Raw genomic sequence first — 21,218 nt, 5'->3', positions numbered from 1 at the left:
TGGATTCTTTACCAACTGAGCTATCAGGGAAGCATCAAATAGAGTATACCTGGAGTTTTATCACAGAGCATCCCAGGAGGTGGCTTCCGGATATGGCCCAGGGCCTTCAACACCAAATAAGACTCAGTCACTCTCCCAGCTCTAAGTCAGACTCACATTTCAAAAGACAGTATTTTGATAAGGGGTCACGTTTCTTGCAAACTTTAGAATTCCCTGAGTAAAATCTGAACATGGCCCCATTCACAAAAAATAAAGAGAGATGAAAGAAAGAGGCAGACCAAATAGGAATCCATTTCACCAGTATCTCAGTTGGTAAAGAATCTGCCTGCAATGCAGGAGACCAGGGTTCAATCCCTGGGTTGGGAAGATCCCCTGGAGAAGGAAATGACAATCGACTCCAGTATTCTTGCCTGGAAAAATTTCATGGGCAGACAAACCTGGCAGGCTACAGTCTATGAGGTAGCAAGAGTCGGACATGACTTAGTGACTAGACCTGTATATAGGGTTAGCGCTGTATAGCACAGGGGACTCTCCTTGGTGCTCTGTGGTTACCTAAACTGGAAGGAAATCCAAGAAAGAGGGGATATATGTGTGCATGCAGGCTCAGTCACTCAGTCATGTCTGACTTTGCAACACTATGGACTGTAGCCCACTAGACTCCTCTGTCCATGGGATTTCCCAGGACAAGAGTACTGGAGTGGGCTGCCATTTCCTTCTCCAGGGAATCTTCCCAACCCAGGGATCAAACCTGTGTCTCCTGCATTAGCGGGAGGATTCTTTGCCACTGAGCCACCTGGGAAGCCCGACGTATGTATACATATGGATGGTTCTCTTTGCTGTACAGCAGAAACCGACACAGCAGTGTAAAGCAACTATACTCCAATTTTTAGAAAAAGAGGCAGAAGCTGGAGGGATGCTGCCACAAGCCAGCGAAAGCCAGGAGCCACCAGATGCTGAAAGCGGCAAGGGGAATTCTTTCCTAGAAACTTCGGAAGGAACAAGGCCCTGCTGACACCTCTATCTTGGGCTTCTAGCCTCCAGAACTGGGAAACTATAGACTTCTATTGTTTTAAACCATAAAACTTGTGGTCATTTTGTTACAGAAGCCATAGAAACTAATACAGGGGGGTTGATCCTTGGTTTCCTTTACAAACTTAAACTCCTTTCAGCAGCTTAAAAACTGCAGTTGACGTATTTGATTATCTTTTAAGACAATTCAATTATCTGACAAGTTAACCTCAAATGTACTTAAATTCTTATAACTCTAATATTGGACTTGGAGGGCATTATGGTCCAAGGGAAATAAATGAGACAGAGAAAGACAAATACTACATGTTATCACATGTGGAATCTAAAAAATACAACAAACTCGTGAATATGACAAAAAAGTAGCAGACTCATGGACATAAAGAACATACTAGTGGTTACCAGTGGGGGAGGGGCAACATAAGGGGAGGGGAGTAACAGGTGCAAACTATTAAGCATAAATTAAGCTACAAGAATGTATTTCACAACATGCAGAATAGAGTTAATAATTTATAATAACTATAAATGGAGTATAACCTTTAAAAATTGTGAATTACTATATTGTACTCCCATAACAGATTGTATTACTGTACATCAAACATGCCTCGATAAAAAAATAAAGATTATTAAGAAAATAAATACAATTACAAAAACAAGGAGGCAAATACAATTGTAATACCTTATTAACCTTAAAGAAGGTAAGAAAACTAGCATCAAGTTACTATGTTCTTGCATCTTAGAGACCATCCCATATCAATACAGAAAGAACCTGTGATTTTTCATTGCAAATAATTCCACTGTATGAATAAGTTATAACTTAAGTAAAAAGAAAGAAAATCAACATAAAGGATGGATGTGGGATTTTTCCTCACCATGAGTCAAACCATATCTGTCTTGGAAATGTTTCTTAGAAAAAACAGACAATAAGTTTTTACGATAAGTTCAGAATATCCCATGAAAGAATTCAGGTTTCTACTCTAACCTTGCAGCAGGAAGAGGTTAAATGCACCAAACTGAAGACCAAGGTGCTCCAAGAAGAAATATTTCAAGGCTGAATATTTTGGTAGGATCTTCCAGTTCAACAGTCCACTTTAAGAAATGCACCAAAGTTTCATCACGCTCCTGCTCTCTTTACACAATTTTACCTTTGCTTAGCACAAAAATACAAGGCAAAAGAAAAAAAGTCCAAAACCACAAAATCCACTACCTCTTAAAATTATTTAAAAAGAAGAGGTTGTTAGTAGAAATAATCTTCAACATTGGACTGTAGCTCTCCTTTCTCCTCTGAAATGCACAGACCACTTTCACTTTGGTTCCAAGAGTCTTAAACCTGCTTCCTTTGTCCATAAATCAATGGCACTAAACAGAGTAACTGCAGAGCTTGTTAAAACTCCAGACGCCGGGACCCCACCCCACGTGACTGAGTCGGAATCCCAAAGGGTAGTTCTGACATGTAGCCAGAGTTAGGAACTCTAAGAGGCTGAGCCTAAAACCCGACTTTCAAAATAAAAGCATATGTCGACATCTATGTAATTACTGAACTAATGAAAATCACAAGACTCACCCATAAAGAATAAGAAAACTAATCAATTCGTATTAAAGCCTTTTTCACAGAAATATCCTACACCAAAATCTTAATCAGAACATGGCATGAGACAAATGTGCAAACATTCGAACAATGGAATTAAAAAAGATGATCTCACCAGATAATATCTTTTTAATCATGGGATTTTTCTAAGTTCTGCCAGTTTAGAGACAGAAAGTCATTTTTTTTTTTACTGGATTTCTCTGCTCTATCAGAAATGTCATTATCAATGTGCTTGTCAATGTGCTTTGTTCTGATCTTCAGGAAAAAGAATGTTACATAATTCAATACTGAGATTGATGAACTGGACAGAAATCATAATAATTAGCCTGCCACCCACCCACCAAAAAAAATTCATTTGAAAATATTCACCTACAAAATGTTATTCTCCTGCTTTACACCTTGATTTTAATGACTGTGACAAACAAAACTGATTTTTTTTTTTTTTTGCTTTTTTAAGTGAACAGATCTTAAAATCGGTATAACGTTGTGCCAATGCAAACTTTAATCTTAACTGCCAAGAGTGCACACACACAAATGATTCCTATTATTGGCTAGGCTAGGAGAACAAGCTTTTGACAGAGAAGGTTCACAGAATATAAATAAATCTCAGGTGTTTGGTTGTGAAAAGGCTTGGATGTCAAGGCCAGAGAGCCAATTTTTGGAACCTGGGACTACTTGCCTCCCACACTTGACCTATGCAAATCCAGGGGTAGAGCAAGGAAAAGTGAAAGGACCAGGTCTAGCTTAGATTTCTCAGTCCACAACCAGCATTTTGACAGTAAATATATATTAAAATTTCACACCGATTCACCTCTCAAATACTAAACTGACTGTATTTATTATTAAGCAATTAGGGCACAGCAAAAAATAAAAAGAGTAGAACAGTAAATATCTATGCCTACACACACACACACACACAGCTTAAAGAGAGAGGGGGGAAAAAATCTAACCAATACATGTGAAACCACCTAAGTAATCTTTTGCAATAGAATTTTAACTAATATTTTCAACCACTTCAATGATCTTGCATGTTCCCTTGTTTCCTGAAAATCATCCTATCGACATCTACTTCAAATCTGGGCTCAAATAAGGTTCAGTAAAACTGAGTTTTCCATTCTGTGTATATACTAAAGACTTCTACTGCTTAGAACATTCTCCAAAATTTGTTTTCCTGTGGAGAACAGATCACCTACACAGCTTTCCCAACCTTAGTAACAGGTCATGAGAATTACATGAATGCAGAAATCTTTTTTATGATGGCATTATTTCAGCCTAAATGAGGTACCAACACAGAATATTTTATGTGCATGACAAGAATAGCTACTGTCCTCTGTTAAGAGTTGAATTTCCACCAGGGTCACCGTCCCTCACCACAAATCCCCAGGGCTCATGGAAAAAAACCAAACACGCTCAAAGACTCCCTTCAAAGCACAGGCATTCCAGCCAAGTAATGCTTTGGTTGGGGGGAGGGGGGCAGGGTTGGGGGAGAGAAAAAAAACCTATATTTCACAATCCCTTAAACTCTTCAGGAAAATCCCCACACAGATATTTCTTTAAACAAAAGAGAAAGAAGACCCATGGGAAATACAACATAACCACTGTTTTTCCTAAAGAAAGGCCTCTAAAAGATAAACAAATAAGGTAACCTTCCTCCCAGGTTCATAAAACCACATCTTCTTAAGAAAGTTTAAACATAGTATCATGTAAACACAGTATCATTGTTAGGCCTGTTATAAATGTAACCAGGTATAATATTCCATGGTAAAGAATTCATTTTATTTTTATTTCACTGGCCTCCCTTTTCTCCCCTCCCAGTCCACTCCTCCCCAACCAACCCTTTCAATGCCATAGATACCCATCCAGGCATCAGACCAGGCCTCAAACTGTGCCAGACCGCAGTCCATCTGAAATCCACTACCTTTTTTTTCACCAGCCAGTTAAAAGCCTTGAGCAGCAAGCAAAGAAAAAGAGAAAAGGGAATTCACGTCAGAAACAGATTATTAGTTCTTCTACCTTCCACCCAGAGGACTGCCAGTCCTCTGCTATTTTCCTTTGCCAACGTCTAGAAGAGAATGATAGAGACCAGGGCCAATAATCAGGGCTGAGAGCGGCAGGTTATATCTCCTGCAATCAGCCTTCCCATGGCAGGACAGGATGCCCGCCAGCGGCCTGGAGCAGCTCTATCTCACAGCCAAAGGCCCCAATTTCGTAACCACAAAGGCAGAGGCAGAGGGATGTAGCGAAACAATTAACACTCTGCAAAATTTCTAAGGAATTAATTTAGGCACCAAAAAAAACAAAGGACCATCTGGCAGCAACAAAATAAACTACCTGGTAAATTAGGAGACTGGGTGCTCCATACAGAGCTCGAATGCAGAGTTTCTGGAGTCAGAGCACCTGAGTTCTCACCCCAGCTCTGACATTTCTAGCTCTGTAGCCTTTTTCATTGACTAGACATGCATTGCTTACCTGCTATGAGCTAGACACTGGGCTGAGCCCCAGGGATGCATGGGTCCCTGCTCTTGTGGAGTTAAGTTGAGTAGGACATTGAAAGAAAAGTTCAGGTGTTAGTTGCTCAGTTGTGTCTGACTCTTGACGACGTCATAGACTGCAAGGCTTCTCTGTCCTTGGAATTCTCCAGGCAATGATACTGGAGTGGGTAGCCATTCTCTTCTCCAGGGGATCTTTCCCACCAAGGGATCAAACCTGGGTCTCCTGCATTCCAGGCAGATTCTTTACTATCTCAGCTACCAAGGAAGGTAACAAACACACACACACACACACACACACACACACACACACACACACAAAGAGAAACAAGAAAACTACCAGAAAGTGACTGAGCATAGGGGGAACTTAAATATACAGATACAGTCAAAAGTGACTGGGAGTGACCTTCCTCATGGTCTTCTGGCTAAGACTCTGCACTCCCAATACAGGGGGCCCAGTTCGATCCCTAGTCGGAGAACTAGATCCCACATGTCACAACGAAAAGATTCTGCATGCTCCAACAAAGACTGAAGATCCCTGTTGCCACAACTAAGGCCTGGCACAGCCAAATAATTAAATATTTATTTGACTGTGCCAGGTCTTCGTTGTCTCACGTGGGATTTTTCATTGCACAGACTCTAGCTATGGCGGTCGAGCTTAGCTGCTCCACAGCATGTGGGATCTCAGTTTCCAGTGTTGTTGTTTAGTCACTAAGTCATGTCTGACTCTTTTGCGACCCGCGGACTGTAGCCCGCTAGGCTCCTCTGTCCGTGGGATTTCCCAGGCAAGACTACTGGAGCCAGGTGCCATTTTCTTCACTGGGGATCCTCCCGACCCAGGGATCGAATCTGCATCTCCTGCATTAGCAGGTGGATTCTTTACCAGGTTTAGCCATCAGGGAAAACCCTCAGATCCTAAACCAGGGATCAAACCCACATTCCTGCACTGCAAGGCAGATTCTTAACCACTGGACGGGCAGGAAAGTAGTAAATAAATAGTAACAACAACAACAAAAAGATGACTGGGAGAGTTACTTCCTACAGTCAGAAGGCAAGTTTTCTCAGAGGTGATACTAAAGCCTAGATCTACCTAATAAGAGGAGCCCATCAGGCAAAGACAGGGAAAGAGGGATGTGCAAAGGCCCTCAGGCAGGCATGGTTGGGCCGCTGCAGAAATAGAAGGTCAGTTTGGCAAATTACTTCTGTGTGGCTCGTGTCCATCATCTGTAAAATAGTCATTGTGAGGATGAAACTCTGAGCACCACATCCACTGCATGTATTCAATCAATGTCAGTTGCTACAATTATCATAATCAGTGAGATCCCATCACTAGAGGTGTGCAAGAAGAGGTTGGGTACTCGGGGGCATGGCCAGACAACAGGACCTCTCAGGTTCCATCAACAATTAGGTCAGGATTACACAAGAAGACAAAAAGTGAAGGAAGCAAGGATAAAAATGTTACACTCAGGCTTCCTGTCCAAAGGCTGTTAAAGAATGCGTTGAATCATGCAACAATGTGGAGTTTTAGTGACTAATTCATTCAACAAATGGCCCCTTCCCATGTGAGAATCTATGATTCTAATCCCTACTAGTCAAAATCCCCACAAGGAGCTAGTTGGCAGTATTTAGCCCTGAAGTCTACCCTCTTTACGGGGCTTTGAGCTAAAACTTACCAGAACAGCACTGAGAAGAACAGAAAAGGTTGACTTATTCTATGTTACTGGCATTAAAGCATCAGTATTGATAGAATAAAATAGCACTGAGGCTGTTCTTTGATTTTACACATATCTCAAACCATTTTATTATTTCATGTTTAAAATGTTCCAAGCATAAGTTTACACACCACAGACTCCATTGATAATATATTTCACTTAAAAAAAAAAATCTTACTCTTGATCTACTCTCAAAATACTTAATAAACTGTAAAACTTTCTGAAGCTCACTAATTCCGGCTATCAAAGGTGTACTGATTAATGACAGACAAATTTGACTTGCATGTCTTTAAGTTAGGGAAAGATTTACTTTTACCCAACCCCAAACCCTGAATCATTAAAGGTCATATTCTTTCAAGTTCTTTTCTAAAACTCACTCAAATCCAAGACAAATGAATTACAATCATTAAGAAATACATGATTTTTATATTCATGAAATATTTCATCACCTACTCTTGATAGTTCAGATTTCTGTTTAGTTGGTAGAAATTACTTTAAAAATTATTAAACCTCATACACTGCATAAAGCAAATTAATACTGAATGAGGGCAATATAAACAATCCTAATACCTTAACATAAAATGCACCAATACTTTTATGAAGCGAGGTTTTTAGACTGTTCAAACTTAGGGATTTGAGGAGGAACGAGATAAATCTTCATGAACCAAGACAAAAGTTTATCAATATAATCTCAGCATCAGGTCTTCCCTACCCCAATCTCTATCCCCTCCACCATAGCTAGATCCTCAAAAAGTAGAAACACAGAAATAGATCTGAATCAAAATTCTCCTATAGGAGAATATGCATTATATGTATATGATTCCTTTGACTTTCAGAAAGCAAGATTGAAATTAACAGGCCCATTCAAATCCAAATTTATCTACTGCCTTTGCAACATAATCCAGCCGAAAGAATGTGATTCAGATCTCAGCTATGCAACAGCTAAGTTTTCAATGCTTTTTGAAGTAGGAGCCATCAAAAATAAAAAAGAAAGTAACAGTCATCACCTTGGCATTAAAACACTTGAAGCAATTTGATATTTTTAAGAATACTTTAGAAATACTTTAAGAAGTAATACAGGCTCATTGAAAAGCATTTAAAGTGCCTGTGAGTAAAAAAAGAGAAAATAATAAACCCCAAATTCCAAGATGACCACATTTTTGTGTACATTCTATTGAACTTTATTGGGAAAAAATTTTTTTCACATAAATGACTTTATATTGCACATAATTTTTATATAACAACATCAACAATATGTTTCTATGTTCATATATACATATTCATAACATTTTTGTGAATGTATAACCTTTATTTTATGAATACACCTTAATTAGCTCCACTGAGATTCTATATGATTTAGTCAAGTCCCCTACACTAAAGGAACAGCATAGGCTAACCATTGTTTCCTAAAGTTATTTGCCTATGACATCCTTTTTTGACTTATATATTAGAATTTACACTTGTTTCAAATGCTTTGGGAAATTATGATTTAATCAATCTTCAGTATTGGATTTTTATGGTATTTCTAATTTTTTTCTATAATAAAAATGCTATGATCAACTTTTTGCTTGTATATTTCTGTGTCTTCCCTAGGAACAAAACTCCAAAAATAGAGGTACTGAGCCAATTGGAATGCATACATTAAAAACATAGTAAGTTCTACCTGACTGTCCCCAGTAGTATATGAGAATAGTCAGTCTTTTGAAATGATCATTTTTAATTTAAAGAGTAGTTTAAAAGTTATGTGTACTCATCATATATAACGAGTATTTTTAAACTTATATAATTACTTTTTTATGGACATGGTTAAAATACACAGTTATAAATAAATATCAAAGGTCTTACCGTAATGGAGGTTGACTCAGAAACTATTTAAGAACATAACTCCTCACAATTTATAGAACATGACAAGCATGGGTACATTAAATTGTCTCACTGTCATCTTCCTCCTTGTTACATCTATATTTTTCTGGACATACATTCTGTACTGTTTAGAAGATATTAGTAATCCCTTACATCAACACAGTACTTTATACAACTAAAGCATTTAAATCAAGATAAAGTTTAGGGGGCATTAAACTTTCTTGGAACATACTTTAAAATAGGACGTTAAGCTGTACCCCCCAAAAGATCCTTCAAACTACACAGCAGTGGCTACACATTTAGAACCAAGACTGTAATAACCAGTCTTTACCAATCCACCAACACCAGGGCCATGAAGGGAAATATACCTGAAACGTGTGTGGCAGTAGATCAGTCATGTCCAACTCTCTGTGACCCCATGAACTGTAGCTCACCAGGCTCCTCTGTCCATGGAATTCTCTAGGCTAGAACACTGGAGTGGTTGCCATTCCCTTCTCTGGGGGGTCTTCCTGACCCAGAGATCAAAGCCGAGTCTCCCACATTGCAGGCAGATTCTTTACCATCTGAGCCACCAGCAAAACCCTCATCTCTATTAATTTAGAGCCTATTTTCAGTGCATATTTCTGCAGATTCATACAATAAAAAGCAACCTTCTAACATAATATAAAGATGGTTCACATAGCAAAAACAGACATGAGGTTCCTTTTTTGGTTTTAAAGTGACACTGGGTATTAAGTTTATAGGCCAAAGTAACTCTCAAAGTTACTTAAGTATAGTGTTCACACCCAGGGTGGAGTTCTGTGTAATTTTCAAAACTCAGGTCCTGGCTGCTCAAAAATATCTCCCCATAGAGTCTATCTCAGAATCATATTTGTTGCTTTTTAAAAACACTGAAATTTTTACTCAGTAGGTCTAGAGAGAAGCCAATTTATCTGTATTTAAAAAAAAAAAAAAAAAACCCTCCCCAGTTGATTCAGTTATACAGCCAGAGTGGTAAAGTACTTGATTATATAAAAAGATCGGGGGGAAAATAAATAAATAAAAAGATTGAGGGAAGGAGTGATATCCTTACATAATCAATTTAAATCTTCAATGAAAACCATTCATCTGTCTTAATCTAGTTTCCTAGATAACCTAAGTAAAACTGTACCTTGAGAAGGTTTATAAGATGCTTCAAAAAGGGAAGCAGAGGTAGAGCACCTGTTGGCCTAGCACTGGTTAAAAATGGGATGGGGGAGAGGGGGTATGAAAGCAAAGCTCAAGAAGACTACCCACCCCATCTGAAACCACAGCATTTCCTACCCAAAGCATCATTTCTTAAGCTGCGCTTTTATGTTCAAGAGGTTTCTTATAAATGAACAGCAATCAGCTAACAGGTAGCAGTTTCACCAAGCAATGCCAATCAACATACCAGGAAACCAAGATGGATTGAGAAATTTAGACAGAATACACAGAGATATCAAGGAGGGCATGGCAACCCACTCCAGCATTCCTGCCTAGAGAAACCCCGTGGACAGAGGAGCCTGGCAGGCTATAGTCCATGGGGTTGCAAAGAGTTGGACACAACTGAGCGACTAAGCACAGCACACACAGAGATATTGTATTACCATTTACAGTGTAATAGTCATTTGTCAGATTTTTGTTTCTCAAAAGAAGTTTGTCCCATAAGAACAGTACAAAACAAACAAAATCTCATGTCTTCTAAGTAGCTTATGAACAAAAAATCAGCCATTTTCTGAAGGTTCCGTTACTTACCAGATCTGGACTTAATGATGTCGCTGAACTCATTCTGCCCATCGTCAGCTCTGGCCTCATGCTCTCCATACTTGGCCATCTTAGTTGCGTTTCAGTACAATCCAAAGGCTTGACAAGATCCTCTTTTAAAGACTTTCAATTTTCTATAATCATCAACATCAATACCTAAAGAGAAAAGGGGAAACATGGATTTTTAAAAATATACAAGACTATATTAATATGTTGTAATATATTAATACATGCTGACATATATTTATGTATAACATATTGCATATAGATGTAATATATAACCACAATATATATCATAGCTGTATAATATATATGACTATAGATGTTAAAATATATGTATATGTATTATATATGGGCTTCCTGGTGGCTCAGTGGTAAAGAATCCACCTGCCATTGCAGGAGATGCAGGGGTCTAGGATTCAATCCATAGGTCAGGAAGAGCCCCTGGAGGGCATGACAATCCACTCCAGTATCCTTGCCTGAAAAATCCCATGGACAGAGGAGCCTGGTGGGCTATAATCCATGGAGTCACAAAAAGTTGGACACTACTGAAGAGTCTGAGCACACACACATGCACATTATATATGGTTTTATATAGTAATCCTTCATTCAACAAATATTTATTTGGAGCCTATGGCAATCCACTGCAGTATTTTTGCCTGGAGAATCCCACGGACAGAGGAGCCTGGTGGACTAACGTCCACAGGGTTGCAAAGAGTCGGACATGACTGAGCAACTAACACTTTCACTTTCATGTATAAAGCACTGATCTGGGCAATGGAAATATGACTATCAAAGAGACAAAACCTATACTAGTTTGAAATCCACAGACACCAAGCAATTAATTATATAATGGAGTATTTCATTATACTACTAATATGTTACAAAAGTACAAAGGAGAAGCATAGAGTAATATGAGCATACTGCAGAGGAATCTGACCTGCTCTGGGCAATTAAAGAAGGCTTTCTTGAAGATGTGACATTTGAGCCAAGCCTTCAAGGATAAGTGATGGGAAGAGAAAATGGTAAGAATCTCCCATGTAACGTGACAGGAAACATCAAAGAACATTCAAAAATCTGAGCAGAGGCCAGTGCTTTTGGAGCCTAAGAGGAGAGGGATTTGTTGAACTAGGTGAAGTAACAGACAGGACCAGGAACAGGGCTGTGAAGACAGCCTGTAAAGGATTTTGTTATTTCTCCAAAGAACAGTGGGAAAACAGCAGATGATTTCGAGCTGGGAAGCAACATATGATTGTGGCTTAAATAAGTGTAGATAGAAGTGGGTGGACATGTGGGCTATTAGATATTAAATGAAGGCCAATGGGATTTGGGAACTGACTGGATATGAGTTTCAGTATACTGAGGCACAAAATGACTGCCCAATTTTGGCTTGTGCAATTGAGTCACTGGAGTATGAGCGTCTGAAGGAAGAAACAAGGAGTGTGATTTGGATTGATGGAGTCTGAGATATACAAGTGGAAATAACCAAAAAGTTTGATCTCAGGAACGGTCTGGATTATACATAAATCTGAAGAGTTACATGGTATAGCCATTGACACAGATTTTATTCTGGAAAACACACCATGTGAATTCTCCTGAGAACAGACAGGACTCAAAATAATTTTAATCTTTTAGTAATTAATAAGTCAAGGCATGTTGAGAATTTACAGAATTGAGGATTCTACCCTGCACTACCACTTTTCTTTTAAAATGTCATCAATTAGACATGCACTGCCCTAGAACTTTCTGGAACACAATGCCAAAGCAACCCAAATAGAATCAAAATTCAAGTTCAAGTTCAGCAATTTGGCTATATCCTAACATCCCCTTACGAGCACCCCAAATGCCAGCTAAATAAATCAATCATTTAATCGGGAAAATAACTGTCAAGACATCCCAATATTAATCTACAAATAATAGACATTAATTCACATATTGTAATAGATATCAAAACCAGAGTTTATTGTTAGCTAGGATTAGACAACTCAATTATTTAATTCAAGGACACATCATATGGCATTACTATTTTGTAATATAGTTCATTTTACATATCTATTCACTATTTGCTTCCCTGGTGGCTCAGATGGTAAAGCGTCTGCCCGAAATGCGGGAGACCCAGGTTTGATCCCTGGGTTGGGAAGATCTCCTGGAGAAGGAAATGGCAACCCACTCCAGTACTCTTGCCTGGAAAATCCCATGGATGGAGGAGCCTGGAAGGCTACAGTCCATGGGGTCACAAAGAGTCGGACACGACTGAGCAACTTCACTCATTCACTATTTAGAAGTTCTTACATATTATGTTTACAATATACAACACTCAAGGACATACCATATTGTTTTATATTTCATAACAAAATAAATACATAAAATGTAAAATTTCTTTTCCTTAGTAGTTAGGAAAAGGGTATGTTCTAACAATAAAGAGGTCAAAGTTACCTTAGAAAAAGGTTTTAAATGTTAAAGTGTTTGAGGCAGATGAAAACTGATGAACTACTAAAGCTTTAGGAACAATTTCCTCTCCAAAAGGGAGAAATATATGGATTGGATCATCAGCCTGAATCTGCGAGATTTTGAGAGTATAAAAACATTTTTCACTTTTTATACTGTCCACTACTATTGCACTTTATGGATGATTATGTAATTAGGTTCCTTTCAGGGGGTAAATTACCTGCTAAAGATTTGCTAAATTCTTAAATGTATTTTATTACATTCAAGTACCAAACGTTTTGTTCAGAAGAATACACATAAAATTTTATTATGAAAATCAGCTTTTCCCAACAAAAAATTCTTTTTACTGGAAAGCAACTAATTATTTCCTTTGAAATATATTTCTAATTCTTTTTCATAAATGGTCTTAGCCAAGGTCTTCAAAAGATTTTTCCCATTCCACAAAAGAGAAAAGTAAACTGCTTGCACAGAAGTGTGTTTCATTTGCAAGTTAATATTCCTTCATCATAAAGTTTTACTTTGCCAACTCCTTAAGATAATCTCAGATTTTCTCTTGATAATCAAAATCCTTTACAGGCTACACAGATTCAGCAGTAAGTGGGATCAGAGTACAAGGAAAGACTAGGCAAATTCAGAGAACTGCAAATGACCATTTTAACAGTGCCATAGCCACTGACTGATACTTTGTGCCACTAATTGGCAGGGATCTCCAGGTTGAGTAACATTTGGCAGCAAGTCATTATTGGTTGCCGGAAGACAGGATCATAGCTTCATCACAAGGCGCCTGTGTGACCCTCCACGTCCACATATATACTATGGAAACACTACCATCTTCCACACCAATCTAGGTGACAAACCAAATAAAAGAAAGACATATTGCTTTATAATTATAATTTATTGTTACCTCTGCTCTAGGTTCTGTTTCCCCAAAATGAAGTTCTGCAAAGTTTAGCCAGTTCTTTCTCACTGAAACCAATACCCTTAACTCTAAATCCAGTTCTTTCTTCAAAAACTTCTCTCGCTGTCATAGGCAACCAGAAGCCACCACAATAAACCTGGGTTAAAAGGACGGGGGATGGCCTCACAGGCAAAACTCATGCTTTAATTTTTTTTTTAATTTGGAAATTAAAAGACATAAGAATACAAACATGTTTAACAATGTACAAGTATGATGGAAATATGCTGTAGGTCCTTGGGCGAAAAGTACTCATTCCTTTACCTAATCCTAAGAATGCCAGAGATAGTGGAAAGGAAAGCCCGGAGGCCAGAGTTTGAGGCTCCGTATGAAACTTAGTAAGACACCGCCCAGTGCCAAGAACTGCCATTCATTCTCGGAAGCGCTTCAAGGGAAGTTCATACTGTTGTGGTTCCTGCCATTTACGGGGGCAACCAGTTCCAGGTAAACACCTGAAGGAGAGTTAAAGCGCAGTCTTCAGGTCTCAGAAACTGGTCCAGGGGGCGGGGAATGACTCCGCGTAAACCATGGCCCTCGCCCCACCGGTGCTCTGGAGGCCGAAGAACCCAGGAGCTCCGCATTCCTGCGCTGTCGCCTGATTCCCGGGTCCCCCGGGTCCACTAGCAACCAGCCCAGAGGCGCCCACCCGACTCCCAAGGCCCATGCAAGTTACAAAGGAATAGATGCGGCTACTGCCGGGTTCCCAGGAGCAGCAAGCTCCCGCCCGGACCCAGGGGATCCGGGCTTCCCAGAACTCGGTTCACTCCCCCACAAGGGGTTACAACTCGCGGGGCCCAGGTGACCCTGGGGGCTGGCAAAGAGGAGACTCTCCCCGGGGCATCCCGGGAGCGGGGGAGACCCAGGTTAGACCCGGGATCCCCAGTTCAGTGGAAAACAAAGTGCGAGTCTTCTGGCTCCTGCAAGCCGGGCACACTCTCTCCTCCCCTTGAAACAACCCTGGAATCAGTCCCTTTCGTAATCTGGGGCTTGGCTTTAAAAAAAAAAAAAAAATCCACTTTTAACGGAATGCCTTCTAAAACTTGCACAGCCTAAAATCTGTGCTGTCGGTTTCCTAAAGGGGCCTTGAGCGACCAGTGCCTCGGACCCCAAGCAAAACAGGGACATGAATTACCTTACCAATTGCTGCAAGATGTGCCAAGGATCCGGGACCCCAGAAGACGCAATCGCGCGGGACTACTCACCGACTGAGCGCTCCTTGTCACCTCACCAAAACCCCACCCTCGGGAGCAGCAACGGCCCAGAGGTCGAGCACGTTTCCTGCCAGGCGGATGGCTGGGAACGTCTCCCCACCCGGTCCTGGCGGACACCTCCGGGGCCCCGCCTTCCCGGGGCTGAGGGGTGTGTGTGTGTGTGTGTGTGTGTGTGTGTGTGTGACAGGCCCTCCTAGGAAGCCACGTCCCCTCTTGGAGATCACTGGCCCAGAGCGCACGGAGGCACGACCCTCTCACCCCAGCCAGGAGAAAAACTCAGGGAGTCAAGAGGCTGCCCAGAACCAGTCGAAAGAGTTCGGATCTTTAGGAAATACTACACGGATTCCGAGGACTTCCGAGCCCGAGCTCTCCCCCACGTTTCTGGCATTCCCTGTCCCAGGGCGGGGAGCTGAACTGAGGTTCCAAGGAAAGTGCACGCAAAAGTTGGTTACATCTTAGGCTCAGCCTTGAGAAGGAGCTCGGGACGCTGATCCTGGGCACCGGAGCCGCTGAAAACTGCATCCTCCCCGCAGCCTACGTCCCGCGTCCCGGGGCTGTGGTCACATTACCCGGCCGAGGCTCAATAATGCATGGACTTACCTGCTCCCATGCCCCGCGGGCTGCCTCGCCAGCCCGCCGCCGCCGAGTCCCAAGCCGGCCCGGGTCTCCTCGGATGTGTTTCAGGCGTAGTAATCGCGGGTGTGTGTGCAAACGTGGGCTTTGTGGTGCGGTTTTTTTTTTGTTTGTTTGTTTGTTGTTTGTTTTTTTTTTTAAGGAAATATGGAAAGCCAGACCAGATCCGAAAGAAAAAAAAAAATTTTTTTGGACACTCGATTGTAAACGCCCCTAACTTGTGCAATCTTCCTGCCCCGTAGTTCCGCCAAAAACAAAACAGTCCCACTGCAAACCTGGAACGGGCGCGCAGGCACCAAGTTTGCCAAACACTGGAGAGTTTTCCGTCTGCAGAAATGACCCCGAAGGAGGGTGGCGGAGGGTGAGGGGTGGAGGGGCACCTTTCCCTGCGATTCCCCAATCGGCTTTGGAAGCCGGAGGCTCCTCCTCGCCCCTCGGCGGGAGAAAGCCCGCGGGCCGCTGCGGCCGCCCGCTCCCCTCCTCCGAGGAAAGGCGACTCCACAACTTCGTGCGCCGGCGGCTCGCGCCCCCGGCTCCTCCTCCTCCCCTCACCCGCCCGCCGGCCGGCCCCTTTGTTGAAGCGGGGAAAGGAGCGCCGGAGGCCGGGGAGGGCGCAGGACCGCGGGGTGCGCGCCTTCGCCCTCCTGGGAACCGGCTCCGGTACCGGCACACGGGTTCGTCCTCCCCAGTAGAGGGGCGCCGAGCAGGTCCGGCTCCCCCCTCGGCTCTCCCGTCCCGGCTGCCGCAGGGCCGGCAACTTTGTTCCGGGAGATCAGGTCCTCTCGGCTCCGGGTTCGGCCCCGGCCCGGCCCAGGCGGCCACAGCAGGCTGGGCTCCGGGGAACGTGGCGCCCGGGGTCACCTGACCGCGCGCCCCGTCAATCAGCGCCCGCCCCGCGCTCCCTCCCCGCAGGCAGCAGCCCGGCTGGCACTCGGCTGGCCTGGGGCGGCGCACCCGGAGCGGACGGTGCTTGCTGAGAGCCCGGAGCTAGCATGGATGCCTGGTGCTGCCTGGTCCCGTTTATTCAGATTAACCGAAAATGTGAGTCACACCCACCCCAGGCCAACCCGGTCTCCAGCTTTCCTCCCTTGAGAAATGAATTCTCATTTGCCCCTCCATTCGCCCCGTCTCAGTGTGTTGACGTTTTCAAATTTTTGGTCCTAGTTCCAAGGGTATATATATATAATTTTCTTGGTGTCGTTTTTAATATTAAGAAAAACTTGACAATTTCGTTTTACATTCGTTCATACATATATACAAATAGTGTTTGCGCTGATCTTATTTTTCCATTTTTCCACTACACATACACACTTAAACATCTGTTACAGAGTCTGTTTCAAGGCTAAGGTGCTGGTCAAAATAATACCTGGTAAGAAATGCCTTTGTGCTGTGTAAGCTTTTTTGTTTACATATTTCATTCCCAGTGTGTTCCTGTGTTTCTCTTACATGATCAATACACTTGGGAGGGGGGGAAAAAAAAAAACCAGCAACCTAAATTCCTAGTTCCTATAAACAATGAGAAAAGGAACTCTGGTTTGTTGCTGGTTTAATATTTGAGAGTTAACAAATTTTGAGTTAGTAAAGACAAACACTAGGGGCCTTAAACAGTTTTTTCAGAAAGAATTCACTAGTCTTTTATTAGTTATAGAGTAAAAGGTCTGTGGGTGGGGTGGAGGGGGTTGCATTCTGAAAGACAGTATTCCTTATAAAATCTCTAGCTTAGACTCCTTCCTTTATGTGGAGTTTCTTCACATAAGCCAAATAAAATCCAGAATATTAATAGGAAATAAGTATAATTAATCATCTGCTTTCATTCACTCATTCATTTTACAAACATCAATTTGGGGCCTGCCAGGTTCACTGGTGCTGTGAAAAATACACAGATAAATCTGTCAGAGATGTTGCTTTAAAGAATTCAAATCTACTAAGTGAGATAAGGCAAGTAAAAAAAAGAAAAAGAATATGCAAGATCAGTGATAAGTGCTATAAGAAAAGGATAGATCAAATGCATTCTGAGTCGGGCTATATCACAGGAAACTGGGGCTTCTTTTAACTGATAATTCTACAAACTCTTAAAGCTACTTGTCATGCACTGTGTCTTGGTGGAGTTAATGAAAACTCAAATCTCCTCCTTTAAAATAAAACCACTTGGGAATGTTTGAGTATTTCATTACTCAAAATTATGTAACTGAAAAGCACTTTGCAAATTGCAAAATGTTACACAAAGATAAATTTATTAAACTCAAAATTTTGAAGAAAAACAATCATTTGGGAACCTAGAATTTCTGAGTTTTCAAGCTCTGAGGGATGTTTAGTTAAGTTTCCCAAAACACCCTAAGGAAGGGGACACATGAAACAATAGGCACCATCTATATGAGACCAACTCCAACCCTGACATCCAGCTTCAGGGGTTTCCAGTGTCTTCCCTGGGACCTGTGCCCTGCCTGTTTCTAGCCCTTCTCCTCTCACCCAGACACAGATATTCTTTGCAGGACATAAGCAATGGAGGCCAAAGAACTTGCTGCTGATGGCATAACCGAGTAGTCCCACTCTGGTCCTGCTCCCTGTTTGCTCAGTAAATAGAGAAACCACAGTTAGTTGGAGACTTTGTCCTCAGAGGACTATCTCTCCATAGAGCAGCCAGTGTGACCTTGAGAACTGAGTTGAGGGGAAAGTGGAGACAGACCACCAGGACGCAGATAGCAGTTAGTGCACCTGCAATCAACATTATTCCAGCTGCAGTCCATGCAGCAGGGACAGAAGCCTGTAATGGGGTTTTGTCCCCTCAACCCCAAAGTAGATGTAGAACATTCAGAAAAATTGATAGGAATGTGGCCCATGTTTGTCATTAACCCAAACTCTGAATTGCCCCACAGTCATCGAGAACATGAAAATTCAAGAAAACGGAACTGACGTCTCGGGGATAAAGTCCTTGACATAGGAGAAAATATGATGATATGAATAGTGGATAGATTTCTATATAAAGATATATGCATATGTAGGTATATATAATATCAAGAGACATGATTCTACATAGATATGGTTCATATATAGGAAACTGCATACTAACATAAGAGCCAAAAAGAAAGCTTTCCAACTAAACTTTTTATGCAAAATTATATAAATGCAGATCCTCTGTGAACAACAGAAGCATCGTGAAATACACAATGTATTAAAAAGCAAGGTGTTGAGTAATATTTCATTATATATATATGGAATCTAGAAAGAGGATACTGATGAACCTACTTGCTGGGCAGCAATGAAGATGCAGACAGAACAGACTTATGGACATGGGGGTGGCAGGAGAGGAGAGGGTGGGATGAATGGAGAGAGTAGCATGAAACACGTACACTAACGTGTAAATAGACAGCCAGTGGGAATTTGCTGTGTGACTCAGGGAACTCAAACCAGGGCTCTGTGACAACCTAGAGGGGTGCGATGGGGTGGGAGGTGGGAGTGAGGTTCAACAGGGAAGGGACGTGTATGTACCTATGGCTGATTCATGCTGATGTATGGCAGAAACCAATACAGTATTATAAAGCAAATATCCTTTAATTTAAAATAAGTAATTTTTTTTTAAAGCAAGGTGCTCCTTCAACTTTTTCCTTTGTGTTGACTATGAATCAGTCCCCCCACATGGAAGCATTTAAAAGAGGGACATAGGTTGGAGAATTCACCTTACCTTTTTCAAGTCAAGAGAGTATAGCTCTATGGCTTATGTATAATAGATATTAAAATAGTTGCTGAATATTGTTGCTAAATTCTTCAGTCTAATAGCTAATATCTAACACTTGCACAAGTTAAAGGTACATATAAATAAAATTCTTTGTGATATAAAGAGGGAAAATTATAATGGATTTTTAGAGGATAATGATTTTTAGACGATAATTAGCACAATGGCAGAGTTTCTCACAATTTAGTGAACTTAAAAATCTCCAAGGAGCATATTTAAATTCAGATTGCCTGCCAGCTGTGAGAAATTCTGATTTACTGGTCTGGTGAGGCCCAGGAAGCTGCAGTTTTAATAAGCAACCCATGAGGTTAGATCACAATGGTTGGGGAATCACACTTTGAGCCACTATTCCCTAAGGGGCTAGCCTCAAATAGGCCATTCTGGATGATTGAATGGGTCTAGAAATTGCCCTACAAGGAAAAAAATCCATACTGGATCAATCATAATTTCAAAATACCCACAATTAGCCTTAACACTTCATATTCAAGGGTTTCATTCAGTTGTGGATCACTCTTGAGATTACCAGAAGTCATTCACCCCTCAGGAGCCGTCTGGGCAATCCAACCTGCTCTGTGGTTCAAAGCCTGCCTGGCTGATCTGCAAGGAAAAGTCTGATGGTGTGAGGGCAGAGAGGAGAGGACCCTGGAGAGTATGCGTGCTGAAATGCCAGGTCCAGGGAAACTAAGGATAAAATAAAAGGACTAAGCTGTTGGGGAGGAAAGAGCAACTGATACAAATGGAGAAAATAAAGGCGGCTCTGAAGCAGAAGGAAGGGGAGCAGAGAATGGAAGGTGTAAACCCACACCAGCTCCTTCTCTGTGTGCCTGCCCACTGACAACCAGAAAACTGGAGTTATCACCAGTTCAGTTCAGTCGCTCAGTCGTGTCCAAATCTTTGTGACTCCATGGACTGCAGCAGGTCAGCCTTCCCTGTCCTTCACCAACTCCGGGAGCTTACTCAAACTCTTGTCCATCAAGTCGGTGATGCCATCCAGCCGCCTCATCCTCTGTCGTCCCCTTCTCCTCCGGCCTTCAATCTTTCCCAGCATCAGGGTGTTTTCAAATGAGTCAGTTCTTCGCATCAAATGGCCAAAGTATTGGAGCTTCAGCTTCAGCATCAATCCTTCCAGTGTATATTCAGGACTGATTTCCTTTAGGATTGATTGGTTTGATCTCCTTGCAGTCCAAGGGACTCTCAAGAGTCTTCTCCAACACCGCAGTTCAAAAGCATCAATTCCTCAGCACTCAGCTTTCTTTATAGAGTTAGCATACTTGTTACTTTTACTTAGTTTCATTAACTTTGTATGATTTTATAATGTTGCCACTGGCAGAGATTATACAGAGTTTCTCCTTCAACCCTTTAATTTAATGGATAAAGAAACAAATGGACCCTCCTACACTGTTGTTGGAAATGTAAATTGGTGCAGTCATTATGAAGAATAGTGTGGAAGTTTCTTAAAACTGAATTTTCAGTTTTAGAGTTACCGTATGACTCTGCAATCCTACTCTTGGGCATATATCCAGAGGAAAACATGGTCCAAAAGGATACATGCACCCCAATACTCATTGCAGCACTGTTTACAATAGCCAAGACATGGAAGCAACCTACATGTCCCTCGACAGAGGAATGGATAAAGAAGATGTGGGATATATATTCAATGAACTGTTACTCAGCCATTAAAAAGAACTAAATAAAACCATTTGCAGCAACAAATGGTTGGACCTAGAGTTTGTCATACTGAGTGAAGTAAGCCAGACAGAGAAAGAGAAATATTGTATGATATCACTTATCTGCAG

The 21,218-nt window shown here is 41.5% G+C and overlaps 1 protein-coding gene across 8 annotated transcripts in view; it reads right to left on the bottom strand.

Annotated features, from left to right (window-relative positions):
- UTRN (utrophin) overlaps window positions 1-16,711 on the bottom strand; it is a 555,792-nt gene extending 539,081 nt beyond the window's left edge. For 2 of the 8 annotated variants that reach the window (XM_069598624.1, XM_069598629.1), the window contains exons 1-2: window positions 15,657-16,711; window positions 10,434-10,598 (exon numbers count right to left, since the gene is read on the bottom strand). In XM_069598624.1, the coding sequence (XP_069454725.1) occupies window positions 10,434-10,512 (79 nt within the window). In that variant the 5' untranslated portion in view covers window positions 10,513-10,598; window positions 15,657-16,711. Of the gene's footprint in view, window positions 1-10,433; window positions 10,599-14,977; window positions 15,373-15,656 lie in introns of those variants that run through there. The other 6 variants (XM_069598625.1, XM_069598630.1, XM_069598626.1 and 3 more) reach the window with 4 other exon arrangements.
- Between the last annotated feature and the right edge of the window lie 4,507 nt (window positions 16,712-21,218).

This window comes from Ovis canadensis, chromosome 8, assembly GCF_042477335.2.
Source record: "Ovis canadensis isolate MfBH-ARS-UI-01 breed Bighorn chromosome 8, ARS-UI_OviCan_v2, whole genome shotgun sequence".
Taxonomy (NCBI): Eukaryota; Metazoa; Chordata; class Mammalia; order Artiodactyla; family Bovidae; genus Ovis; species Ovis canadensis.
The sequence above is the reverse complement of the archived record's forward strand: the minus strand, read 5'-3'. Positions and strand labels throughout refer to the sequence as shown.